Source organism: Acomys russatus, chromosome 3 (assembly GCF_903995435.1).
Source record: "Acomys russatus chromosome 3, mAcoRus1.1, whole genome shotgun sequence".
NCBI classification, from domain to species: domain Eukaryota; kingdom Metazoa; phylum Chordata; class Mammalia; order Rodentia; family Muridae; genus Acomys; species Acomys russatus.
Window position 1 is genome coordinate 1325051 of NC_067139.1, and position 23211 is coordinate 1348261.

At 40.8% G+C, this 23211-nt stretch overlaps 1 protein-coding gene across 1 annotated transcript in view; it reads right to left on the minus strand.

The window, feature by feature from the left end:
* Hecw1 (HECT, C2 and WW domain containing E3 ubiquitin protein ligase 1) overlaps positions 1-16083 on the minus strand; it is a 335971-nt gene extending 319888 nt beyond the window's left edge. The window contains exon 1 of the mRNA XM_051167947.1: positions 15784-16083. Within this exon, the coding sequence (XP_051023904.1) occupies positions 15784-15813 (30 nt within the window). The 5' untranslated portion in view covers positions 15814-16083. The remainder of the gene's footprint in view (positions 1-15783) is intronic.
* Positions 16084-23211: the final 7128 nt, after the last annotated feature.

Sequence of the window (23211 nt, forward strand, 5' to 3'; positions counted from 1 at the left end):
TAGAGCCACATACAACCTTGTGAAGATCCCAATTTAAAACATTTCTTAATAACTGTATTAGTTTCTTTTCTATTGCTGTGATAAAACACCATGATGGAGGCAAGGCAACTAATAAAAGAAAGAGTTTAATTCGGCTTACGGTTCCAAAGAATTAGACTTCATGACTGACGGCAGAATGAAGACGGGGAAGCAGGTGGCTGGGACAGCAGCGGAGAGCTCACATCCCAGGCCACAAGCAGGAGGCAAAGAACACACTGGGAACCACAAGAGTCTTCTGAAACCTCTAAGCCCACTCTCAATGACTCCTCCAACAAGGCCACACTTCTTAATCCTTACCAAACAGTTCCACTAACTGGGGACCATGTATTCAAACATATAAGTCTATGGGGCTCATTCTCATTCAAACCACTATGCTAGATGAATAGAAAACCTCTTCTGGTGCCCCATATTTGACCACTTCTCCTTGGTGGGGAGGCCTGACGGCACTCAAAGAAAGAATAAGCAGGCTACCAAGATGGAACTTGATAGCCTATGACCATATAGTGGGGGAGGTGGTCCCTTTCGGTCTTAGACCTAGGGAAAGGGAACAGGGTGAAAGCAGGAGGGAGGGGAGAATGGGAGGATACAAGTGATGGGATATCATTTTAGTTGTAATCTGAATAAATTAATTAAATAAAAAACTCTGAGTGGTTGCCTTTTGACAGCTCACCCCATCCTCTCACTAATATCAGGGCTCTCTAGTTCTGGCAAGAAGTCTAGAAATATATACCTCTGATCACCTGTTCAACATTAGCCTGGCTTTACTGTTCAAAGTAAAAGCTGAAAAAAGGAAGTGTCATCACTAACAGTCAAATAAGAGTACAAATAGGATTCAGAAAAAATGCAGTTTGATAACCATGGCACCAACCAAGGACAATACGTGCAGTAAACTTTGAATGCCTACCCAGATCTAGCCAATGAACAGGACATTCTCCACAGTTGAGTGGAGAGAGGAGACTAACTTTCACATGAACTCTGGTGCCCCGTATTTGACCATGTCCCCTGGATGGGGAGACCTGGTGGCACCCAGAGGAAGGATAGCAGGCTACCAAGAAGAGACTTGATACCCTATGAGCATATACAGGGGGAGGAAATCCCCCTCAGTCACAGTCATAGGGGAGGGGAATAAGGGGGAAATGGGAGGGAAGGAGGAATGGGAGGATACAAGGGATGGGGTGACCATTGAGATGTAATATGAATGAATTAATAAAAGAAAAAGAAAAAATGCAGTTTGAAATGTCTACCAGCAATTTTTCAACCTTATAAATTATACTTGTGTATGTTGAAAAAAAATCATAAACACACAAGTGTTAAACCAGATCTTTAAAAAATGAAATAAAAATCAACTTAGAGGTTTGGGAAAGACAAAAACTTGAGAACACAAAAGAAAAAAATGATGCATAAAAAGGCAACTACTAGATGGGTGTGGTGGCCACATCCCTGTATTCCCAGCACTCACAGAGGTAGAGGCAGGCGGATCTCTGTGAGTTTGAGGCCAGCCTGGTCTACAAAGTGAGTCTAGGACAGCAAAGGCTACACAGAGAAGCCCTGTTTCAAAAAACAAAACAACAAAACAAACAAAGAAACAACCCTAACAACAACAACAACAACCAAAAAGCAACTACTTTAAAACTTTACCTTTGTTTGTTATCTGAGAAGGTTTTCGAGGCACCAAGTAAAAGCCCAGTGTTTGCCTAGACAAGAGAGCTACTTATATTTCTTTCACCTTTAGAACAGATCAGAGCTGATAGGGCAGACACATAATGCTATTAGAATGCAGACTATATTTTAGCCTTTGGTCCATCATCTTTAATGTTTGGCTCTCTTCCCTGGATTACAAAATGGCTCTTAGCATCCTATTTCCCACAATAAGATTCTGTATCTAATATGGTGGAAGAGTAAAGAGGTTCTACAGCTTGCTAGATGAGTCAGCTCCCTCCAAGAGCATCTCAGAAGCACCACCCACTGATGCCCAAATATATCTCTTCAGATTTCAGTGTCTCATATGACTATATCTACTTAAAAGGAAGACTGGGCAGCAATAGTTTTAAGATGAAAATATTTTTAAATTCAGGCAGAATTTTTATTGAGGGGAGGGTAGGAGAAGAAAGGAAAAATATACAATAAAATTCCTGAGATAAATATAACAAAGGTCCAGAGTTGACATGCTAAAACATGTTGGGGAAGTGTTTTCCTGTGGTGAAAACGCGAATTCGAAGGAGTTATTCATGTCCAGATAAACGGAATAACAACAACAAATAGTCTAGATACATCAGAATAATATTCAAAATCTTTTTAAAAAAAAAACTTAAAACTACTAAAGCAACAAATAATGTAAATTTAAGCTGTCCTTAGGCTAACCTAGGATCAGCAAAGGAGGACTAATAAATATGCAATCGTGGGGAGACAACTGTGCAACAAAATAACAATCGCAGTTGAAATATTATTTAGGAAAAAGAAAAATATCCCCCACCTGTTGAATAATCACTAAAGTTTGTACAAACCAACATTTCCTCTTGTCTTTGTGCATATGTATAGTATTGGTCTAACGATGCATGTATATATGTGTGTGTGTGTGTGTGTGTGTGTGTGTGCGTGCGTGCGTGTGCGTGTGCGTGTGTGTGTGCGTGCGTGCGTGTGCGTGTGTGTGTGCGTGTGCGTGTGCGTGTGTGTGTGCGTGCGTGCGTGTGCGTGTGTGTGTGCGTGCGTGTGCGTGTGCGTGCGTGTGTGTGTGCGTGCGTGTGTGTGTGTGCGTGTGCGTGCGTGTGCATGTGCGTGCGTGTGTGTGTGTGTGCGTGTGTGTGCGTGTGTGTGCGTGTGTGTGCGTGTGTGTGTAATGATTCTTATTTTGATTTGTGACCCAGGACTCCCTTGGCCAAATTTATGTTTAGAAGCTTGAAACATCTGTAACATTTATTATATGCATCGAGAAAGTATAAGAAAGTATAAGAATCTGGGCATGGTGGCACACACCTGTAATCCCAGCACCCAGGGAGGCAGGGGCCGGCAGATCTCTATTCAAGGCCAGCCTGGTCTACAAAGAGAGTACAGGACAGCCAAGGCTACACAGAAAAAAACCTGTTTCGAAACAAAAACAAAAAAGAAAGTATAAGAACACACACACACAAACACACATGCTAATTTTTTCCCTCTCTCTTGGGAAAAAGATGAAAGTTTTGCTTTCACTATTTTTCCTAAAGAGGTCATACCATGGTCTAAAGATATGTTTTTTTTTTTTTTTAAACAAAGGTACATGTTACTTTGTTGAAACAAAATGATGAAAATGTTTGCTGTTTCTTTGAGAGATAGTCCCCTACTGCTGAAAATAACAGTATCATTGAACATGGATTAGTTCAGCTGGTGCCCAACTAGAAGCTTTACACCAGTTCAATAGTGGCACGCATATTATGGGAGTGACCATCCACTTTCTGATTACATTAAGACCCATCCCATGAGATACAACCCATACCTAACACTGCTAAGGGAGCCAAGAAGCTGGGACTAGACAGGTCACAGGCCTAGAGGAAAAGCTATTGCTATTACTCTGTTAAAGGAACATAGCAGCAAAATGACTCTTAATGACATTCTGCCGTACCCGTTGATCAGGACCTCGCTCAGCTCACATCAGAGAAGCTTCCTGACTATATCAGAATTAATACAGAGATCCACAACTGGGCAATGTGTGAAGACTGAGGGACTTTGGGGCAGTCAGTCCTACATGAGATGTTTTCCTTAAACCACATCCTTCATGATTCAGGTGTCTATGGGAAGAGAAAATGGAAGGATTGTAATAGCCAGAGGTGATGCTTGACTCCAACGAAACTGTTTTCCAGACAAAATAGACCTAATAAAAATATGAACTTGCTATACTGTTACAGAATGCACAAGGCCTGCACAATTTCAAGCCAGATGGGATCTCAGCATTGAGGGAGGTAAGTAGACATGGTCTCCCACCCCCAAGCAGGAAGCTGACTGTAACTGACACCCACTGACAAAGGGATAATCAGGTTTCTTCAATGGAGTCTACCGTTAGAAAGGGTATTTGCCCAGCCTGTTCAGTTGCCTGAGGCTGTGCAGTTTGCCCCAGGTTTTGCAGCTTTTGTGAACTATCACCCATGTGGTGGTGGGCTTTGATGATGCAACTGCCCCTATGTTCCTGTAAGTAACCTCAATAAAACACATTGGTTCACCATGTTGGATTTGGGTGTATCCGTACTGAGGTCTGTTGTGGGCTCCTTTTCTGATCTGAGTAGACATGTGTGTTGAATCTCCCAGGAGCATTATCAGCTCAAGTGTGGTAACTTTATCTAAACTACATATGTATTCACATATGTATTCATATATAAATAAAGAATAATATGATTCCCTGTGGATTTTCAGACATCCTTTGTGTTATATTTCCCTCCCACCCAGCCCTATCTCTTCCTCTATTGACCCCTAACCCAAGTAAAGTTCACTCTCTGTTTTCCCATTTTTCCCGTCAACACCAAGCAAAGAAAAGCTATATACAAGGCTAAAGAATGCTTTATATGATTAGGTTTGTTTTTTTTTTTTTAGGATTATGCTTTGGGCCTAGACCTTTCCAACCTCTTCAAACCACCGACATTCTATCAGTTAATAGGCCTTTGCAGCACAGCTCAAAACAGTTTTTGTAGACACAGCCTCCCATCTCAGTAGTACCAATCACATTCTGTGCCTTGCAGGGGGCACATATTGTTTTAACTAGTATAATATAATGTCCCATGTAGCTAGGAAGGCTCATTCTTAGAATCTGATATGGACAGGGCTGAGTAGCTGGGAAGACAGCAGTCCTTAGGAGAAGGGAATAGCCGGTAAAGCAATTAAGGAAAAACCTGGATTATATTAAAACTATTAGCATAATGATTCGGATCTGTCTTTTGTTTTTCCTCATCTGCTCTATCTGATATAACATTTACATGTGAAATATAATAGGATTATTATACTTAAAATAATCATGAACACTCTTTAGTTTAAAGGTAACAGATGAAAGAAATATGTATTTTAAACAACCTGAATCTACACACTTTTAATAAAACATTCTCCCCGTATTTACAGGTATTTGTACCATATGAACCACCTTATTTATATTTAGAATATTTCATTAAATCTATTGTCTTTTAAATTTAGTTTTTCTAAGTTTATTTGTAACTTATAGTTATAAATTCTTGTGGAGTGGCTAGCCATAAATCTAGGAAAGACTGATCTTCAATGTTTAAATTACCGTAGCTCCTCTTTGTGGATACTGGCTTGATCTGTTTTATTATATTATTACTATATTAGTAATAAATTATATCAACAATACATTGTATATTATATAAAATAATAAATTAATTAATAATAACTTAATATATCAAATCTGATACTGTACCAGATTTATTTTATAACAGTAAGTAGAAAGTCTCATTATAGAACAAATTAGAAAATGATATACTATTTTTCTAAAACTTCTTTTAATATGTGGTGTCACTTGAATTTTTTATCTTAGCCATTCTGATGGGTGTAAGACGCGTATGTGTTATGGCTATTAGCTTGGGGTTTGTAGGGCTCCTAAAAGTGAGAATAGATGTATCATTTACTATTATGCACCATTGGCACTCTTTGTCTGCTATTGAATTGCTTGCCTGGACTTCTTATGGGGGCTTTTGCTTTGCCTTATTGTATCTTGTTTTGTCCTGTTTGCTTGTTGGATGCCTGCTCTTTTCTGAAGAAGAAACAGAATGTTTAGGGGAGAAGAAAGATGGAGTGAGAAGACTAGAGAGAGAGAAGAAACTGTGGTCAGGATTTATAGTATGAGAGAAGTATTCAAGTTTATAATTTTGTCTCTTGGTCAAAAAAAAAAAAAAAAAAAAAAACATTAAAAGGATCTCAGACTAGAAATAATCCCGGGTGAATTTTGAATATTGTGTTCTTTAGCTGAAGACAAACACCAAATTGTAATAGATGTCCTGAAAATAGTCACAAACCTATTCTCTTTAAATATTTCATTTTTATTGTCTAATTACATAAATATGTGTGTAGTTTTATGCACAGTAAACAAAAATTGTCATAAGTTTAAAAAAACTTCTTTTAATAATATTTTCTCTTGAATGGACCAAATAGTAATAACAATGTTAGAAACAAGAGATCAAACCTGTTAAAAATCAGAATTTTATGACCTTGTAGTCATAACCAAATCTTATTTTTCATCTTAATGGTCAGAAATAGAAGTGGACCAGAAGGAGTCATTGTAGTACTATCTATATCCTTTTACTAGAATAAATGGTATAAGTCCCATCTAACTGTATGAAAGGACACCTTAGACACTAATTTAATCAAGAAACAGCACTTCAGGTAGAAGACATCGTAAGTCTTGTTGCCAATAAGGACTGACATCTTTTGTATAATTTGGATAAAAAGATTCCACCAAATCTGGACAATTCTAGGAAGGGTAAATGGAGTTAAAGTTATTTTGTTACACATAAGCGTGATATAGGGCCATTTAAAGTACTGGATTTGTTGTATCTTCATAGTAATAAAAATGCTTAGGCCAGGTTTATATGTGTGTATATATACACACACATATATAGTATATATGTTTTTAATAGGAAAAGTTTGTTTTCTTTGGTTGTAAGAAATTGGATTAAAATATATGTAACCCAAATTTTCTTTTGGAAGATCTAAAGTTAATTTTTGTCAATTTAAAAGCTAGATTTTTCAAACTGAGGTATCTAAAGCAGGATAAAAAGTTTGACATTATTTTTAGTTTATTCCTTTTAAGCTACCTGTCTGCCTTTGTTATAAGTATGTAAAGCAGTCAACAAAAATTGTACCTATACTATTTTAAATTAAAAATACAGAGATAGCTAATTGTCCAGATTATATTATAATAACATAAGATTTTAAGATTATCTATAAATTTTAAAATGACCCTGTAAGCCTTGAAGCAGGTTTTAAAGAGTGACCATGGGGTGGGGGCAGCTTAGAGATGTATCTTACATAGGCTTGACTAAAAAATGAACCTTGAAAAGTTTGCTCATGCATTTGTTTGTTTTCAAAGAGACAATGGTGCTCAAAATATCCTTAAAATCCTTGCAGTGTAAAATACTTTATATATGAATACATATACATGTGTATATAGGTATAGATAGATGTGCCCATATATACAAAAAACATCTAAAAGCACAGAGATAAGCCAACCTTCAGTCTCTGGAACAAAGAGTGTAGCATCTCAAATTACCCAATAGAAAAACTGCACTGTGGAGCAGAAACAATCCTCTTGTAAAATTCATTATATTCCCAAGTAATACAGACCATGTTATAGAATCAGAACTAAGGCAAGGTTCATAACTGTATCCAATAGTTGGAATACTGGGTGGATGGTCACCCTTAGGGTGCTGGGGCAGTATAAGTTGGAACTTTTTCCCTTAAATTTTTATTTTACAACGAGCCAAGAGAAACTGAGCCAAATTGATAATTTTGCTTATATGAGCACTTACTTACAAGCCAATATAGCACTAAGTTAATAATATAAAACAAATATATGTAGACATTGTAGACATATATAATCAATGATACATACAGAAAAATTTAAAAACTCAATATTTTAATATTAATTGGGAGGACTGTTTATATTTTCCATAAACCTCATTGTGAAGAGTTAGTGTAATACAAAGATCTTTAGTAAACATATCTATCGATTATTTTATGTGCAGTCTAGCCTTAATAAGAACCTCACATTTAACATTTTAATATTAAGAAAAGTTGGAAGGGGCTGGAGAGATGGCTCAGTGGTTAAGAGCATCGACTGCTCTTCCAGAGGATGCATGTTCAATTCCCATAACTGCCTGCAACTCCAAGATCTGACACTCTCACAGGAAGTATATGTAGGCAAAACACCAATGCACATAAAATTGAAAAATATAATAAAACTAAAATAAAGAAAAGTTGGAAAAGAAACAATATGATTTTTTTTATGTTACCCAAGACTATTATTCAATGGTGAAATAAAATTTTAATTGGCACATTCAGAACCTCTTTTGGAAGCGAAACCTTATCAAAATCTATGTATATCACTTTAAATTTTACATTTTAATGAAATATTTATCTTCTGACTCTAATGATTATTGTTTTATATTAATAGCAAATGCTTTTGGGTTTTACGAAATAATTGATAGACTCTAAGATATTGTTTTATAAGGGTTTAAGAGGTTCTGAGTACTCAAGTTTATGACATAGTGTATATTCCTCAGGCCTTTTAATATATTACCAAAATACTCATATTTGTAAATATATATGTACGTGCATTTAAAGTCATGCAATAAATGTTTTTTTCCTTCTCATAAAAACATACCTAGTTTTATCTATTTATCTATTTTGACCTTAAGAATTATAATAACCAGCCTCTTCTTCAGAACATTACAGGAAAAGGAAGAGCAGAGCTCTCTTGTCCAAGCGCCCATCTTTACAGAGGACATAGGCTGGAAAACAACTAAAGACACATTATCTCTGGATAAGCCTCCCATTTCCCCCAGACACTTATGAGTTAAAAGTTTGTAATTGTCACACATAAAGCTGCATGAGGTACCAGATGGTAGTTTATCGCTAAACACTTCCTCCTTTCTGGAAATCTTACCCCTGCCCACCTTTCCCCCTCTTTCCTGAAAATAAAACTTGCGTGCCTCTCAGTGGGAGCTGAGGTTTGTGTCCTGGATCAGAACTGGATCCTGCTGCTTTGACCAATGACTTCCTCCTCATTTTCACTCTCCATCCTCCTCCACTGTGTCTTGGGCTTGTCCTACACATTTATAAAAACGTCGGTGTGTTCAAAGACACTGGGTTATCAAGCCTTGTGTGTTTCCAGGCTAGTAATGATCCGGATGAAGGGGGTTGTTGGGTTTCCCTGAGGACCTTGAACAGACAACTCTGATGGGTTGGAAGGAACAATGCCTCTTATCTTTTGTTTCTTTATGATCAGGAACTCATCAGTTTCCTAAGCTGAAGTGTGACGTAAGCAGAAGAAGTCATAGGAAACGGGGCAAAATTAAGTATTTGAAGAGTATCAAGAGACAACGGGAAAATGTAATAAATCACTCCAAAGGCAAAGCGCACCAGAACAAACCAGAAGCCAAACTGTCTTCAAAGGTCTAAAATGAAACAGCAGTTGAAAACAAGCCAGTCGGAATCCAGAATGTCTTTGGAAGCCTGAAAGCAAGCAAGCAAAAAGTACCAAATGTGTAGACCAAAACGCTTCCCAAGCAAGCAAACAAACGAGACACCTTAAATGTTGAAAGGAAATCAAAACCAAGAAGGGCTCTATCACGTAGGATCCTTAAGCAACCAGCTCAGAATAAACAAATGGACCATCAGCCAATCCAAGGGAGGGAGGAGAGAGACCCCCGCCCCCAAGTGCTCACCAACAAGCTACTGGAGGCAAGAGCTGGGTGGCCTGCACTGACCGGTCCTGGGCGGTGCCATGCTTCGATCCAGGTGACTTCTGCTCTGAGAAGCGGATAGGTCCCTCAGAGCTGCACACTGGGTACAGCGGCTGTCTATACAACACACAGCTCTCACCTTACAGGGCGCAAGAGCTTAATTTAAAGCCAAATATGAGTGAGCATAGCCAAGGGACACAGATTTGGGTAACCCCAATTCCTTTGCCAACATGGACATAGTTTCATGAAGTTTTTATGCTGTCAGGAAATCAAGACTTTTTTTCCCCAAATACATTGTTGGAAACGTCAGAGAGGCAGGGTACAGCCAAAGGGGGGAGAATCTCTGTCATCTCTAGGCCTCAGATGCTGACAATGTTCTTAGGCCTCTGAATGATGAAAAATGGGGCTTTGTTAAGTTGGTGCATCCCAAGAGGTTTTCATCTGTCAGTCAACTGCATATTAATTCTGGATTTATATATTAGGCGCAGGATGGCAGATACAACACAGAGGTAGGCTAGGAACAGCTTTTAAGGGGGGGCCAAAGAGTTCCCAAGGTAAATCTGAATTAGGCCCTGGGCCTGAGACATTTCAACCTCTCCATGGCACCGAAGCACTGATCAGTCTTTGCAGATACAAGTTCTTTCCCGAAATTCCCGCTCACAAGGGTGAAAGGAAATCTGGGTATAGCAAAGAACAACACACTGGTCACAACCTGTGACGTTTTCTTGTTTTGTTTCCCTTTTCCATTTTGAGACAGGGTCTCATGTACCCCAAAATGGCCTGGAACTCCCTATGCAACCACGACTGACTTTTGTTCCGCCAGTGTCTGCCTCCCACCTCCAAGCACTAAGGTTACGTGCTTTTGTGCCACCGTGCCTGGTCTATGCAGTGATGAGATGGAACCTAGGGCCTCATACATCCTAGGCAAGCACTATAAGCAAGCTATCGCATCCCTCAGCATCAGCATCCGTAGTCACTTCAGCAGGCCTCAGTGGGAGACAGACGATGAACTGCTGGCAGGTTTCATCCACCCAAAGGGTGGTCTTCTACGTCTCCATAGTTTTTACTTCTTAGCCCGAATCTCTGCCTTTTAATAATGTACTTCTCTGGTTTAAACCCCAAAGAAAAAGGAGACAATGTTCCTGCAACTTAAACAGGTATTGATTTGAGGACAAAGTCATTGAACTGTAATCCTTGGTCATAGAAGTAAATTTTGATCTCCCCCCCCAACAACCCTTTCACACACATGATACTTCCCTGACATCTGTGCAATACAAATATATCTAGAAAGTGTGAAATGAAAAATCTGTTCGACTAAATACATAAAAGAGACCCCAAGTGAAGTCTCCACGATAGTGTTCCTCATCATGGGCGCAGATGGTGTGTCCTCCTCCAGCTCGCCCCTCCTCCCCTCGACGCAGGCTTAGTTTCATCACTGTATTCATCCAAATATATCCCATGAAAATAGATAACACCAGCAGAGCCATCTGCAACACTATATTTTTTTTCTGTCCTTTGTGCATTCAACTTCATGGTAATAACCTCAAGAAAAGTATTAACTCTTGACACACAGTGCTCACATTGCACATGTTTTGTTGCCATAGAAATTCGGTGACCCGGAAGTCTATAGTAGTCATTACAGTATGTCATCAGTAACTGTGGCATTTTCACCATCTTACACTTGTCATTTTCTTCACCAGTGCCCAAACCATTGAACAGAATAGCTATGAACTAATAACTGCGCGGATGCGCATTATTGAACAGGCTATACAAAATCATCAGTATGCTCTTCTGTTTCCTAAATATCTAAAGAGACTTTAACGGCACAAATGTCTGGGACTTACATTTCAGGTGGAGTTGAAAATCTGTAAAAACACAGAGCTATTACAAAGTCCTTGAGGACTCCTGCTGTCTGTGCACCTCAGAGCAGACTACCTTCTGCTGCATTGCACCCCAGCCCCCAAGACTCCACTGTTTCTTCGCTGTACAGTTGCCTTTTTGGGAAAGGAATGGTACAAGTAAACTTCAGAAAGCAGAAGTGGCGGCTAAGGCAAGTGGAAGTCATAGGACTCTGACATCTCCCTTGGTGTCGCCCACAGGATGGATGGTAGTGTTACCTTAATGTGTGTTTCAAAACTGGGGGAGGCATTTGTTTCAGGAGATTAGGTTGGAGTAGAATATGAGGGGCACAGTGGAAAAATCGAGAAAGGGAAAAAAGGAAAGTCTTGGATGAATTTCAGGAACACATTTGACTACAGATCACTCAGAAAACACCCTCATGGTGATGAAACAAAGCTCTGACTATCAAATCCTCAAATTCTAGACATCACTGAAATTGTACATCCTTTCAATGCTGTGCTCTAGGAACACAAAATGCCAAGACTCTCCTTTCTTTCAGGGAATATGTTAGTTTCAAAGACAAGGAAAGACGTCCTGTTTCTTTAGAGAACAGAGTTAGCAAAAGGCTCAACAAGGCTATGAGGAAGCCTGCATGTGCTAATCAGTGGCCTGAAGTTTCTCTGCACACGGCATACAATGCACATAATTTAAAATGTTAATTGATTATCAAATAACTATTTTTCACCCTCTAATTTGCTCAATTGAATAAACAAACTCAAACAAACAGAATTGTGGTCACAAAGTGACCTGTAGCATTGTCTGGCTAAACTTCCTATGTTTAAAGAAGAAAGCAAATCACAGACGGCAAGTGACGTGAAAGAAGCTACTCAGAGCTGCAGTGCAGGAAAAGTATAGGGCACTGAGCTTCCTAAGGTGATTTGCCCTGAAGTCTCAATAGCTGTAGGCCATACCTGTCTGTCCCAGAATCTGCCTACATGAAGACTCCATCAAAGTAAGCTGGCTCAGGAAATATGCTTGACTCTAACTGCTGGGTCATTTCAGAAATACAGTGTATGGTGCTCAAATGTGACTTGCACAAATATGAGTCATTTCCTAGACATGTCTGTCATCCTTGCCAGCTCCAGACAGTAGAACTTAGACTTGAGGAAGAGACAGCAGTGCCTTGGTCTTCTGTTTAAGTACAAGTTAGAGGACAGAGTATTTGGGCCAAACAATTTTCCTTCAAAGCTAAGACAGAACAAACCAGTGGCTGACCAGATAAATTTTGTCAAAACAGACAAATACAGATTATTCAAGTAGACAAAATGGACCAAAAACAAAACAAAAAACCCAATCCTAAATAACCCAGTCCCTCTTCATTTTAATGCCCTTTCCACATGGTTGTGTTTGTTTTCTTGAAAGGAGTAAAGCCTCCTTCAGAAGCATCTGCTGGAAGGCCTGGATTTCAGTTCTTGCTTACCATTTCCATTAACCATCTTATGTAACCTCTCTGATTCTTCCAACTGACTCATGAAGCAGAAAATACCCACCTACCTCCTGCCTAGACAATTACAGAACACTTCCCTGACCTGAAATCCATTCCATAAACATTTCCCACTGCACACCGTGCACCAGCCAAAGGGCTGGGTGCTGCAGACATGTGAGGTGAGTCTGACAGCTCTTGGTCTGAGCTTTCAGACTGACATCTAAACAGGAGGATGTAGCACATTCCAAACTCACAAAACCGCAGTATAGTCAGGACCAACTTAGCCTTGTGGATGAACTGGCCGTAGGGAAACAGTGAACTATGCCTGGCAGGTTCTGCTATCCCAGGATATTATTTCGGTTGTAACTTTTAGGGAAATTAGTGCTCAAATGTGGTGTTCTGTGCAGCTGAGCTAGAGTCAGTGATTAGATGGCTCGCCGTGTCTAACTTCTAATAATTACCAAGGTAAAGAAAACACTTTGTCTCTGCCTGTGTTGGACCCACTGTTGCCCCATTCATCCTAACAGCAGCACACGGTGGAATGTGTTGTGAGCAATACCAAACCCTAACAGAGAAAGTCAACCAGATGCTATTGCTGGTTACTGCACGGGACAAAAATACCTGTCTACACTCTTTCATTAGAGAGGAGCAAACAGAAAAGTTAATTCTCAGTTATTAAACAAGAGGCTGTAATGACCGATTAAATCTTAAAGAGGACCTGTTACACAGGGTACTCCACATTCATCGCTGCTCCTCGGCCTCCCTCTCCTGTGAAGTCTCTTTCTCTAGTGGACTAAGATGGATCTGTTTTAAGTCATCAGTTAATTTCATTTATGGGAGAAGTGCAGATCCTGAAGCTAGAAAATTTAGGGAAAAATAATAAGGTCTGTAATAAACCCATGGTTTGCTTCTATTATTTGGCCTGTAATTACTTGTCTTTCCTAAACTGGCTAACTTTTTTGATCAGAGAGTGCTGGAACTAGAGGAGACCGTAGACTTTACTGGGCCAACTCATTTTACACTTGAGGAATGAAACTAAGCATGATTTCAACCGTCCTTTAACTATTTCTTCATTAGTAGTCATATCTTCGGGGGGGGGGGAAGGCACACTTCGGTAGGCTAATCTTTAAAGCCAGCGTGTGAAGGAATGAGTCGAATGATGCCGTATCTACAAATAACAGCAGCTGCAGTCTTTCTGCGTGATGCTTCTGTATGGTGAGCTGTTCCGGCTCGGGATGTGGCCTCCTGGACCACGTCAATAATGTCACCATCTGAATAGACTCAGGCAAGTGTCTTAATGAAAATTTATCCTCCACAAAAAGAGATGTCATTCTGCAAAGACTGGAATCCTAGTGTGGATCTGTCAGAACATGTTTTATTAAAAGAAATACTCCAGACCCCAATTTGCCTGTTGGTCTAGGAATTAAAATAGTTCTTCATTTTGCCAGTGCCACATTCCAGAGGAGGAAGTAAAGGAATCAGGCAACAGAATTCTGCTACAACCTATGTCTCTACAAACACATACACACATTCATATTAGGGTAGGCATGTAGATTGTAATCCCTTCTTAGTGGAAAACACATTTTCAAAATGAATCCCCAAGCTAGAGTGAATTACCGTAATAGCCAGAGCCGGAGAGTCCCAGTGTTGAGAAATGCAGATCTGGCCACCTGCTTTCAGAAGCCTCGGAACACAACACCGCTGGGGTCTTTTAAGGGTGGCCTTTCAGGTAGGGCACCTACCCTCCTAAACCGCCTTTTAAATTCCAGGAAAAGAGAAGCCACCCCTTTTTGGAACTATGCTGTTCTTCCTGTATCCACTTCTGCTGAACGCAGCATAGTTCTCTTTTCAAAGAAAGAAGGAAAACAAGGGAGACTCGCACCACTGCAGATCCCAGAAGTAAGCCCGAAACTACAGCAACGTCAAAAAATATCTTCGGTAGCTAGGAAAATCCCGCATGCTATCTGCCGTCAGCTCAATGCAGACTGAGGCTAGCTGTGCCCGGAACCACAGCAAGCTGGGGAATCTCTGCAGCCTGTGTCCCTGCCAGCTCCCCCCAACCCCCATGCGCTGAATTTGGCAAAGAAGTTACCCTGCCCAGTCTCTGTGCACAAGATGAACAGACCACACATCCACTCCCAAAATTAGTCCAGTGACTGGGGAATCGAGGCTGCAGGGCTGTCAGGAAGCCCTGGAGTGGAAGATGGAGGGCCACTTTGAGCTCTAGGATTTTGCTGCATTGTCATGGCTTGGTAAAGTATGGAGAATGTGTCGGATTTCCAGCCAAAAATGGGCCGGATGCGGTTTTCCCGGAGACCCCTTGCCTACCCCTACGCCTCCCTCCCCCACCCGTCTTCCAGGCTATGTGCAGGTAGCAGTAGGGTGGGTGAAATGACCAGCTGCTCCCGCTGAAACTCAGGTGGAGGCCCAGCGGAGAGGCACAGCCAGCCAGCGATAGGGAGTCGCCTGGGGAACACCCACACCGAACATCTTCCCAGCCAGTCACCACCCAGGGACTGCACTGCACCTGGCCACCGGCTGCAGGAGCCCTTGAGTGAGCACATAGAGAGTCGAGCGAGACCATGGGATACAATTGTCTGAAAGCCTTGGTTCACAAGGAGTGGGTGTGGGCTGGGAAGGGGGATTACGTAGGTCTCTCCGCCCCCTCCCCTGGCATCTCCTAGCCACTGGGAGGGCGCCCAGGGGCGGAGGAGGCGCTGCGAACCCATTTGGGGGCTTCTTTGTTTCTCTCCGGGGCCCTCAGGAGGGCCCGGTCAGCCTGCTGTACCCAAGCTTTGGGCTGCCAGCCGGCCTAGGCGGCGACCCGCTGCAAGCCAACAATTGAACCTCGCGGGAGAATAGAGAGGGTGGGTAGAAGGGTGGATCCCGGCTCTTGGGAGGGAGGGCGCTGCAGGGGCTTCACAGGGATGAGGAAGCCGCCCCAGAAAGGGAGGGGTAGCCGGTGATCTGAGCGTGGCGTCTGCTTACCTTGGCAGCCTCCGACTGGGCACAGATCATGCTCTGGTCGGCATGCAGGTTAGAACCGGGGGTCGCACGTGGCTTGCATAGGTGCCAGGCATTGAGGACCTGGTTTGCGAGCCCTGGTCGATCAGCGTCTTTTGCCTTGCTCTGGCCGCCCGGTATCTTGAGCCAGTTGCTGTCAGAGCCACCGCCACGACTGGAGCAGCTCTCGGCTGGTGAACCTGTGCGAGCCAGGAGGGGGCCTTCTGGGTCAGAGGCGCGTGGTGTTGCGGCTCAAGCAAGAGCTCCCGGTGCGTGGCAACGCAGCACACTTTATGCTTTATCCTCCCTCCCGCATCCCCTCCCTCCTGCCTGCTCCTCTGTGGGAACCAGACTTGAGAACCAACCAGGAGCCAGGCTTGCTCCCTGTAGTTCTGCTCCGCCCTGCAGCCTCACGCACCCACACCCTCCTCCTCACCCCCATAGTAAATATATATATTGATTCTTGTTACCACTGGCCCCATCCTTCGAACACCCAGCATGCATACCGGGCTTATCCTGCACCAGCCACAGCTCATCAGTCCCTTTGTGTATATGCAAATGGTGTGTTCAGAAAGGACAAACCGTCTAGGTAGGAACACTGTGTCAGGTGTTCTTACCTCAATTTTAAGCACCTTTCTTATCCATCTCATAGACACATTTCAGAGCATCCTCCAGTATTTTCACAGCAAGTACCCAAAACAATACTGCTACACACATAGAAAGGTTGAAGATCGCCCCAGGTATCTATTGTTGTCCAGCTTAGCTTTCCAAACAGGTTTGGTATTAAACTGTGCAGATTGTCAAAATAGTAAAACTGGAAGTAGGAAAAATTCAAACCGTTCTTTGACCAGCCAACCAAGATGCAAAAGAAAGTGGTCACTGATTGCCATGAGTGCTTTGGTCCAATTTGGGCTTGCAAATGTTCACATGAAGTGCAAAGGTTCTGAGTACATTAACCATAATCAATGATTCTGTGCTCTTCACATGCTTATTCGTTTCTTCCCCCTTTTCCCCCCCAGCATCCCCTAGGAAAGCCATTCTTCACATCCTTAGAAGCAATCTGGTGTTTCTCCCCTTTCCCTGGCAATAGTTGTAGACCTAGAATCTTTTATTGAAGACCTGATTACACACATCTCCAACCTACTTATAAGGACAAGGTGGGCGGCTTCTCAGTGATACTCTTTTCATTGACCCACCTTTTGTCATCGATTCACGCTCGAGGTAGGAACTTTCCAGAAGAGGAAACCTGGTCCAAGTGAAACTGCCCTTACCACCATCCTCTTCTTCCCTTGGGAGCGCCTCCCTCCCCCTCCCTCATCACTCCAGTGGCAACACCTTTCCTAATAGGCACCTCCCTTTGCCTGACAAGAGTCTGTCTTTCCACCAGACAAATTCAAGGCTGGCTGTTTTCAAAGCTGTGTCTAAGAAGCCACACAGAACCCTGAGCACACATTTCACCAGGTTTTTACACATGAATTGATATGAAACTTATGTATGAAGAAAAAAAACTCCAAGAGTTGAGCTGCAACAATAAAGACCAGAGTCAGCCAAACTATAACAGCAAGCAGAGATTTGAAAGAGATATAAGTAAAACAACAAAAGTCTGCTGTATAAAATAGTATTGAAGGTTTCTAAGTACGCACAATCCCAACAAACTGCCACAAAGACTACTTACTCACCTCAGCTAGTGGCTAAGTTCTTAATCTTATTTTCAGTGTTGCAGTGTCAGTTTGACTCAAAGAGAGTTTCCTTCTGTTGTGTCATGAGGATGACCTGACAAGTCACATTTCTCAGGGTGTGGTTGGCACAACAATCCTGAAGAAGGCTTTATTTTTCTCTAGATCCTTTCTTCTTTTCTATTCCTTCTTCTACCAAAGGCAAATGGTACCATATTTTCACACCTCTTGTAACTTTAGGATTTTTGTAGTTAAAATATTATATTCAGCCCTCTTCCCTCCAACCCCTTTCATTCACACTCCCTCCATATCCTTTAAATTTCTTTATTACACACACACACACACACACACACACACACACACACTCACTCAGTGACTTACTAAGTCTGTTTAATGCCGTGTGTGTGTGTGTGTGTGTGTGTGTGTGTGTGTGTGTGTACTTTTTAGGGTTGACCACTTGAGACTGAATACTCATCCCTGGAGAGGACTAATTCTCCCTCTTTTCAGTAGTTTTTAATTGCCTGTAGCTCTTATCTAGGCCTGCACACTGTTCTCCACTTATGTTAGCTTGTCAACTGGTGCTGTCATTTTTCATGTCTTATTTAAGCAGCCACATTGTTGAGATTTCATGTGTGTAGCATCCTGGTCATGTCTAGAAGACACAACCTTGCCGCAGACTTCTTGGTCCTCCTGGTACATCTTTCTGCACCATCTTCCTTGAGGTTTCCTGAGCCTTAGATGCAGAGCTTGTGTTGCAGATACATCAGCTGAGGCTGGGCAACCCATGGACAAGATGCTCTGTGTGTTTTGACTAGGTATGACTTCTAGAATGGATTCTAGAAAAGAATCTCTTTTGATACCTGGTGAGAGCTATACTTGTCTGTGCATATAAGAGCAGATATTTAGAATGTACATAAGAATTATACCAGTTTAGGAAGGAAGTCTTCCTCTAAGACCTATGACCTCACTAGCCATGGGAGGTTGGCTATGATTTCCCTCCTGTTGACCAGGCCCTAAGTCCAATTAGACAGCAGCTAGTTACCACCAAGATGTAAATGCTAGTTTTGCACCTTTAGGGATAATTTTCCATATTGATCATTCTTGTGATTCATAGGCATGACAGCTTAACAGATAGAATAAATAACCGAATTTGTGTAAAGCACTTTCTGCAGGCCCCATCTTCTAGTGACTTAACTGCAATGCTGAGAGAATCATGACTGGTCAGAGGTCATCTTTGGAAGCAGCCTTCAGTATGATAGCATGATGTCAGAAGCACATGCCATGTAACTAAAGGAAGAAGAAGAAGAAGAAGAAGAAGAAGAAGAAGAAGAAGAAGAAGAAGAAGAAGAAAAACTGTTGAAGCAGCACTCATGGTGTAGCTTCTGACACTTCTGAGAGTGTAGTTCTCTCTTTAGGATGAATCATATCTGGGAATCTTGCGAACAACAAGGAGACATGTTATGGGGCAGGCTAGCATAAGAAGTGGCTTAGCAATTACTTGACTTCACCTATGCACACAAACCTCTCTGAGCAATGTGTCTAGCAACCTAAAAACCACAGCTGTACCCAGCTGCATACACACCTCACATCAAACAGTGGAATGCTTTTCTCCTTTCTTTAATGACCATCAAAGACAGATATTTTTATTCAATCATACTTTGTTTATAACAAGGTAGGGGGCTGATCCAATCTATCTTGGTTTGGAGTTGTACGCACAATAAGGCAACCTGTGTGCTTTAAGAGAACTTTTAGAGAGAATCTTCTGCTTACCATCTTAGGTTTATGTATAACTCGTGTATATGACTAAAATAAAACGTATTATAGGAAGGGCTGTTCATGGTGTTCAAGACTGTGAATCAAAGGAAAACTACCCAAAATACCCTTAGCAACAAATTTCTCCTTCTCTTTAACTCCAGAAAAGGAAGACCCAAACAAAAAAAAATGGCCCTGAGTATTCTCATTTAGGTGGCCAACTGTCACTCTTGACAGTATATTCCAATTTGTACTATTTCTTTACTTTGAATAAAAGTTTCCCTGCTACATTGAAGTCTGTGAGCCAAGATGCCAAGAAACAGAAAACATCTGACCTAGACTCTTAACTTAAGGGTTAGGACAATAGCTCAGAGGCAAGGCCGCCCAACCTCAGTCAACAGAGCAAGTTGCATGCCTGTCCCTTCCCAATAATAGAATGGATATTTTTAATTTTGAAGGAGGGGAAAACCCACACATGGATAATGACTGACAGTGGGCTCCTTAGAAAGTCTTAGAGTGGTTTTAGGTCAAGGGCCAGTCTAGGCTGGCAAAGAACATGTGTGTCTCTCTTTGTGGAGTTGTTAATTCAGTGGGTTTTTAATTCAACTGTGATGATTTATCAGGAGAAAACTTGAGGAATACAGTCTCTTACTTGATAGATATTAGAGTTGAGAGCATGAGAACTTCTAATTAAACAAGCAAGCATGGCACATGGGACAGGGAAAATGTCAAGCTGACAATACACAAAGGCTGTATGTGATCAAGATCCAGGTTGGGATTGGGGAGAGGAAGGGTGGGGAGCTGGGAGGAGATTTTAGTGTTAGTTGAGTTAGTTGAGTTAGATTAGTAGGAATGAAGAGCGAGGGATTGTAGACAGCAGAGAGGCCCGTAGATTTCAGTCCAAGTGTTGCCTGTGTCAGAGGTGTGCAGCACTCTCTTGCTGTTCCCAATGACTGTGATGTGTTGTCTAATTTTGTGTCTATTTTCCAACTGTCATTTTCAGTGATGCTTCTTTTCAAGACATCTTCCCATTTCCAATGATGTGTTTGCTTTTATACACTTTATTTTGAGGAATTGTTTGTCCTATATACGAACTCTTTGTAAGACATATAATTTCTGAATAGTTCCCCTAGTGTGGGGCTTATCTTTAAAATCTTTTAGTCGCTCCTTCCATGAGAATGTTACACTTGATGGAGTCCACTAACTTTCACAGATCATGTTTTTGCCATCGCATCTTAGAACTTTTTTTTAACAAACCAAGGTTATAAGAGTTTAGCTTGGCATGGTTTATAGGTTTATATTTATAATTAGGCCTGTTGTTCTTTTTGATTATTGTTACTTCCTAGTTTTTAGGTACAGGCCATGATTTGTTTTAATTTTGTTCACTTGCTGGTTTATATGTGTCAAATTATTCCAGCACCATTTTTTTTTATTAAAGACCATTAAAATGTAGTATAATTCTGAGCATATTTGTCTTATTTATTTTGCAAGATGTTGAAGTTTGTGTATATTACATAGATACTGCACAGATTTTAAAAAATAATTTACCCAATAATTTCTCCTCTTTGGTGATACTATAAAAGCTATTGGTTCTGATTTTGAACTTTGCCTTATCTTTTAAAATTGCATTTATTTATTTATTGTGGGTCCTCATATGCCATAATATGCGTGTGGAGGTCAGAGGACAACTTAGGAGAGTGAGTTCTCTCCTTATGTGTATGCATTGCAGTGATCAAATTCAGACCACCAGGCTTGATGGCAAGCACTGACTTATCTCACCAACCTTTCAATTTCACTTTCTATTAAAATGTACCTAGGATTTGTATTATTTTAGCATGGACATAATGACATACAGATATAGAAGTAATTAAATCATTGCCATGAAATAAGAAGTATATATTCTGCCCAGGTGGTGGTGGCCCATATCTTTCATCCAGAACTTGGGAAGCAAAGGCAGGAGGATCTCTATGAACACGTTCTACAGATCAAGTTTTTGGATATCCCTGGCTACAGAGAGAAACCCTGTCTTGAAATCCAAAAAAGAAAAAAAAAAGAAAAAACAAAAAACAAAAAAGAAAGAACAAAAAAGAAAAAAGATAAGAAAGCAAGAATAGTAGAGAAAGAAAGAAAAGAAGAGAAAACAATAAAGAAAGCAAAAAAAATTATACTCACCAGAATCAGATCCAGTGGCTGAAGCAAAGTCACATGGGTAAGCAACAGAGCCAGTGAGAATGCAGAAGGAGCAAAGAGAGCGTGGCCAGGAGTCGGTATCCTTGGGGTTTGGGTGTGTGTGTGTGTGGGTGTGTGTGTGTGTGTGTGTGTGTGTGTGTGTGAAAAGAAAAGGGTGACACAGCTCTACAGCTCTAGGCCACACTTTGATCATTAGCTGTTCTTTCTCCAGCCTTGGCACGATGCCTCAGGGGAATGACACACCCTTCTGTCCTTTGAGGACACCACACCCTGATGTTGTTCACATGCACACATGCAGGCATTAGTCATAGACAAATAATAAAAACAAATAACCCTTATTAAAAACAACAAAAACAGAATTGATAGGTTTGTTCATTGACAGTTTGGATTAAAAACAAATGTCTTTTATCTTGGGCTTGACTTAATACATTTTTTTAGTCTTAGGAAACTTTTGTCGTGATTTCCTGAATTGTCAGTCTAAGCAATTATATTTGCTGTGACCTGAGGAACCTTTATTTATTCCTTTCAATTTTATATGCTTGCCTCTCTGTATTACTGGCTGTCTTACTTCCTGTGTATGTGCTTATTTTATTATTAAAAAATAATTTATTATTTAGCTTCTAACTCATGATAGGCAGTGTAAACTTGTTAAATATTTGTGCTTATATTAAATTTAGGAACAATAGGGTATGATTACTACCATATTGTTAAGGGTGTGTTGTCAGTGTGATAGGAACAACCACACTAGCTGGGGAAGCTAGAAAGACCTCTGAAAATATGAATTTGCAAAGAGAAGTTTATTAAAAATCCAAAAGACACTGTACAAAGAATATAATATGAAGGAGTAAAATACAATTGTTGTGAAGAATTCACTCTAACTGGTACAAAGACAAACAAGGTCAGGTATGAGACTTGTGGGAAAGATTTAAGATACATGATGAGCCAAATAGTGTCCGTTCCAGCTTTTAGGAGCACTGATTAAGGATATGAAGAGCATAAAGGGTTTTAATGCCGATAAGTGAAATAAGAATTTCTTTTACTATATCACAAAACAATATGTTTTAACTTTGCAATAATTTTAGAATACTAAGATATGCTAATAATGGTAGTGTCAGATTAGAATATTATCTCAGTCAGGATTTCTACTGCTCTTAATGAAACTCTATGACCAAAAAGCAAGTTGGAGAGGAAAGGGTTTATTTGTCTCATACTTCCAGATCATAATCCATTATTGAAGAAGTCAGAGCAGAACTCAAGCAGGGCTGAAACCTGGAGGCAGGAACTGACGCAAAGGCCATAGAGGAGTGCTGCTTAATAACTTGCTCCTATGGCTTGCTCAGTCTGCTTTCTTACAGAGCCCAGGATCACCAGCCCAGGTATGGCCCACCACCAAGGGCTTGGCCCCACTGATAACTAGCTGAGAAAATGCCTAGTGCTGGATGTTAGGGAGGCATTTCCTCAACTGAGTCTCCTTGCTCTCTGATGACTATAGCTTGTGTCAAGTTGACACACAAAACCATCCAGGACAGATGTCAACTGGCTAATTTGTCTTCATTTTCTCATAAAAATATTTAATAAAAAGTAAAAAAAAAAAAAAACCCACAAAACTATCACTCAATTATAAACCAAGAATGTTCACCAACAATGTATCACCCACAAAAAAGAGTCCTCACAAAACTGAAACACAGCTAAATAAAGGCTAAGGGTGTTTTTGAGAAAAGCTAGATATTAAAAACATATAAGGAAGGGTGTGCTATGTATATTCCATTTAGGGGTGAACATTCCATTCTCTTAT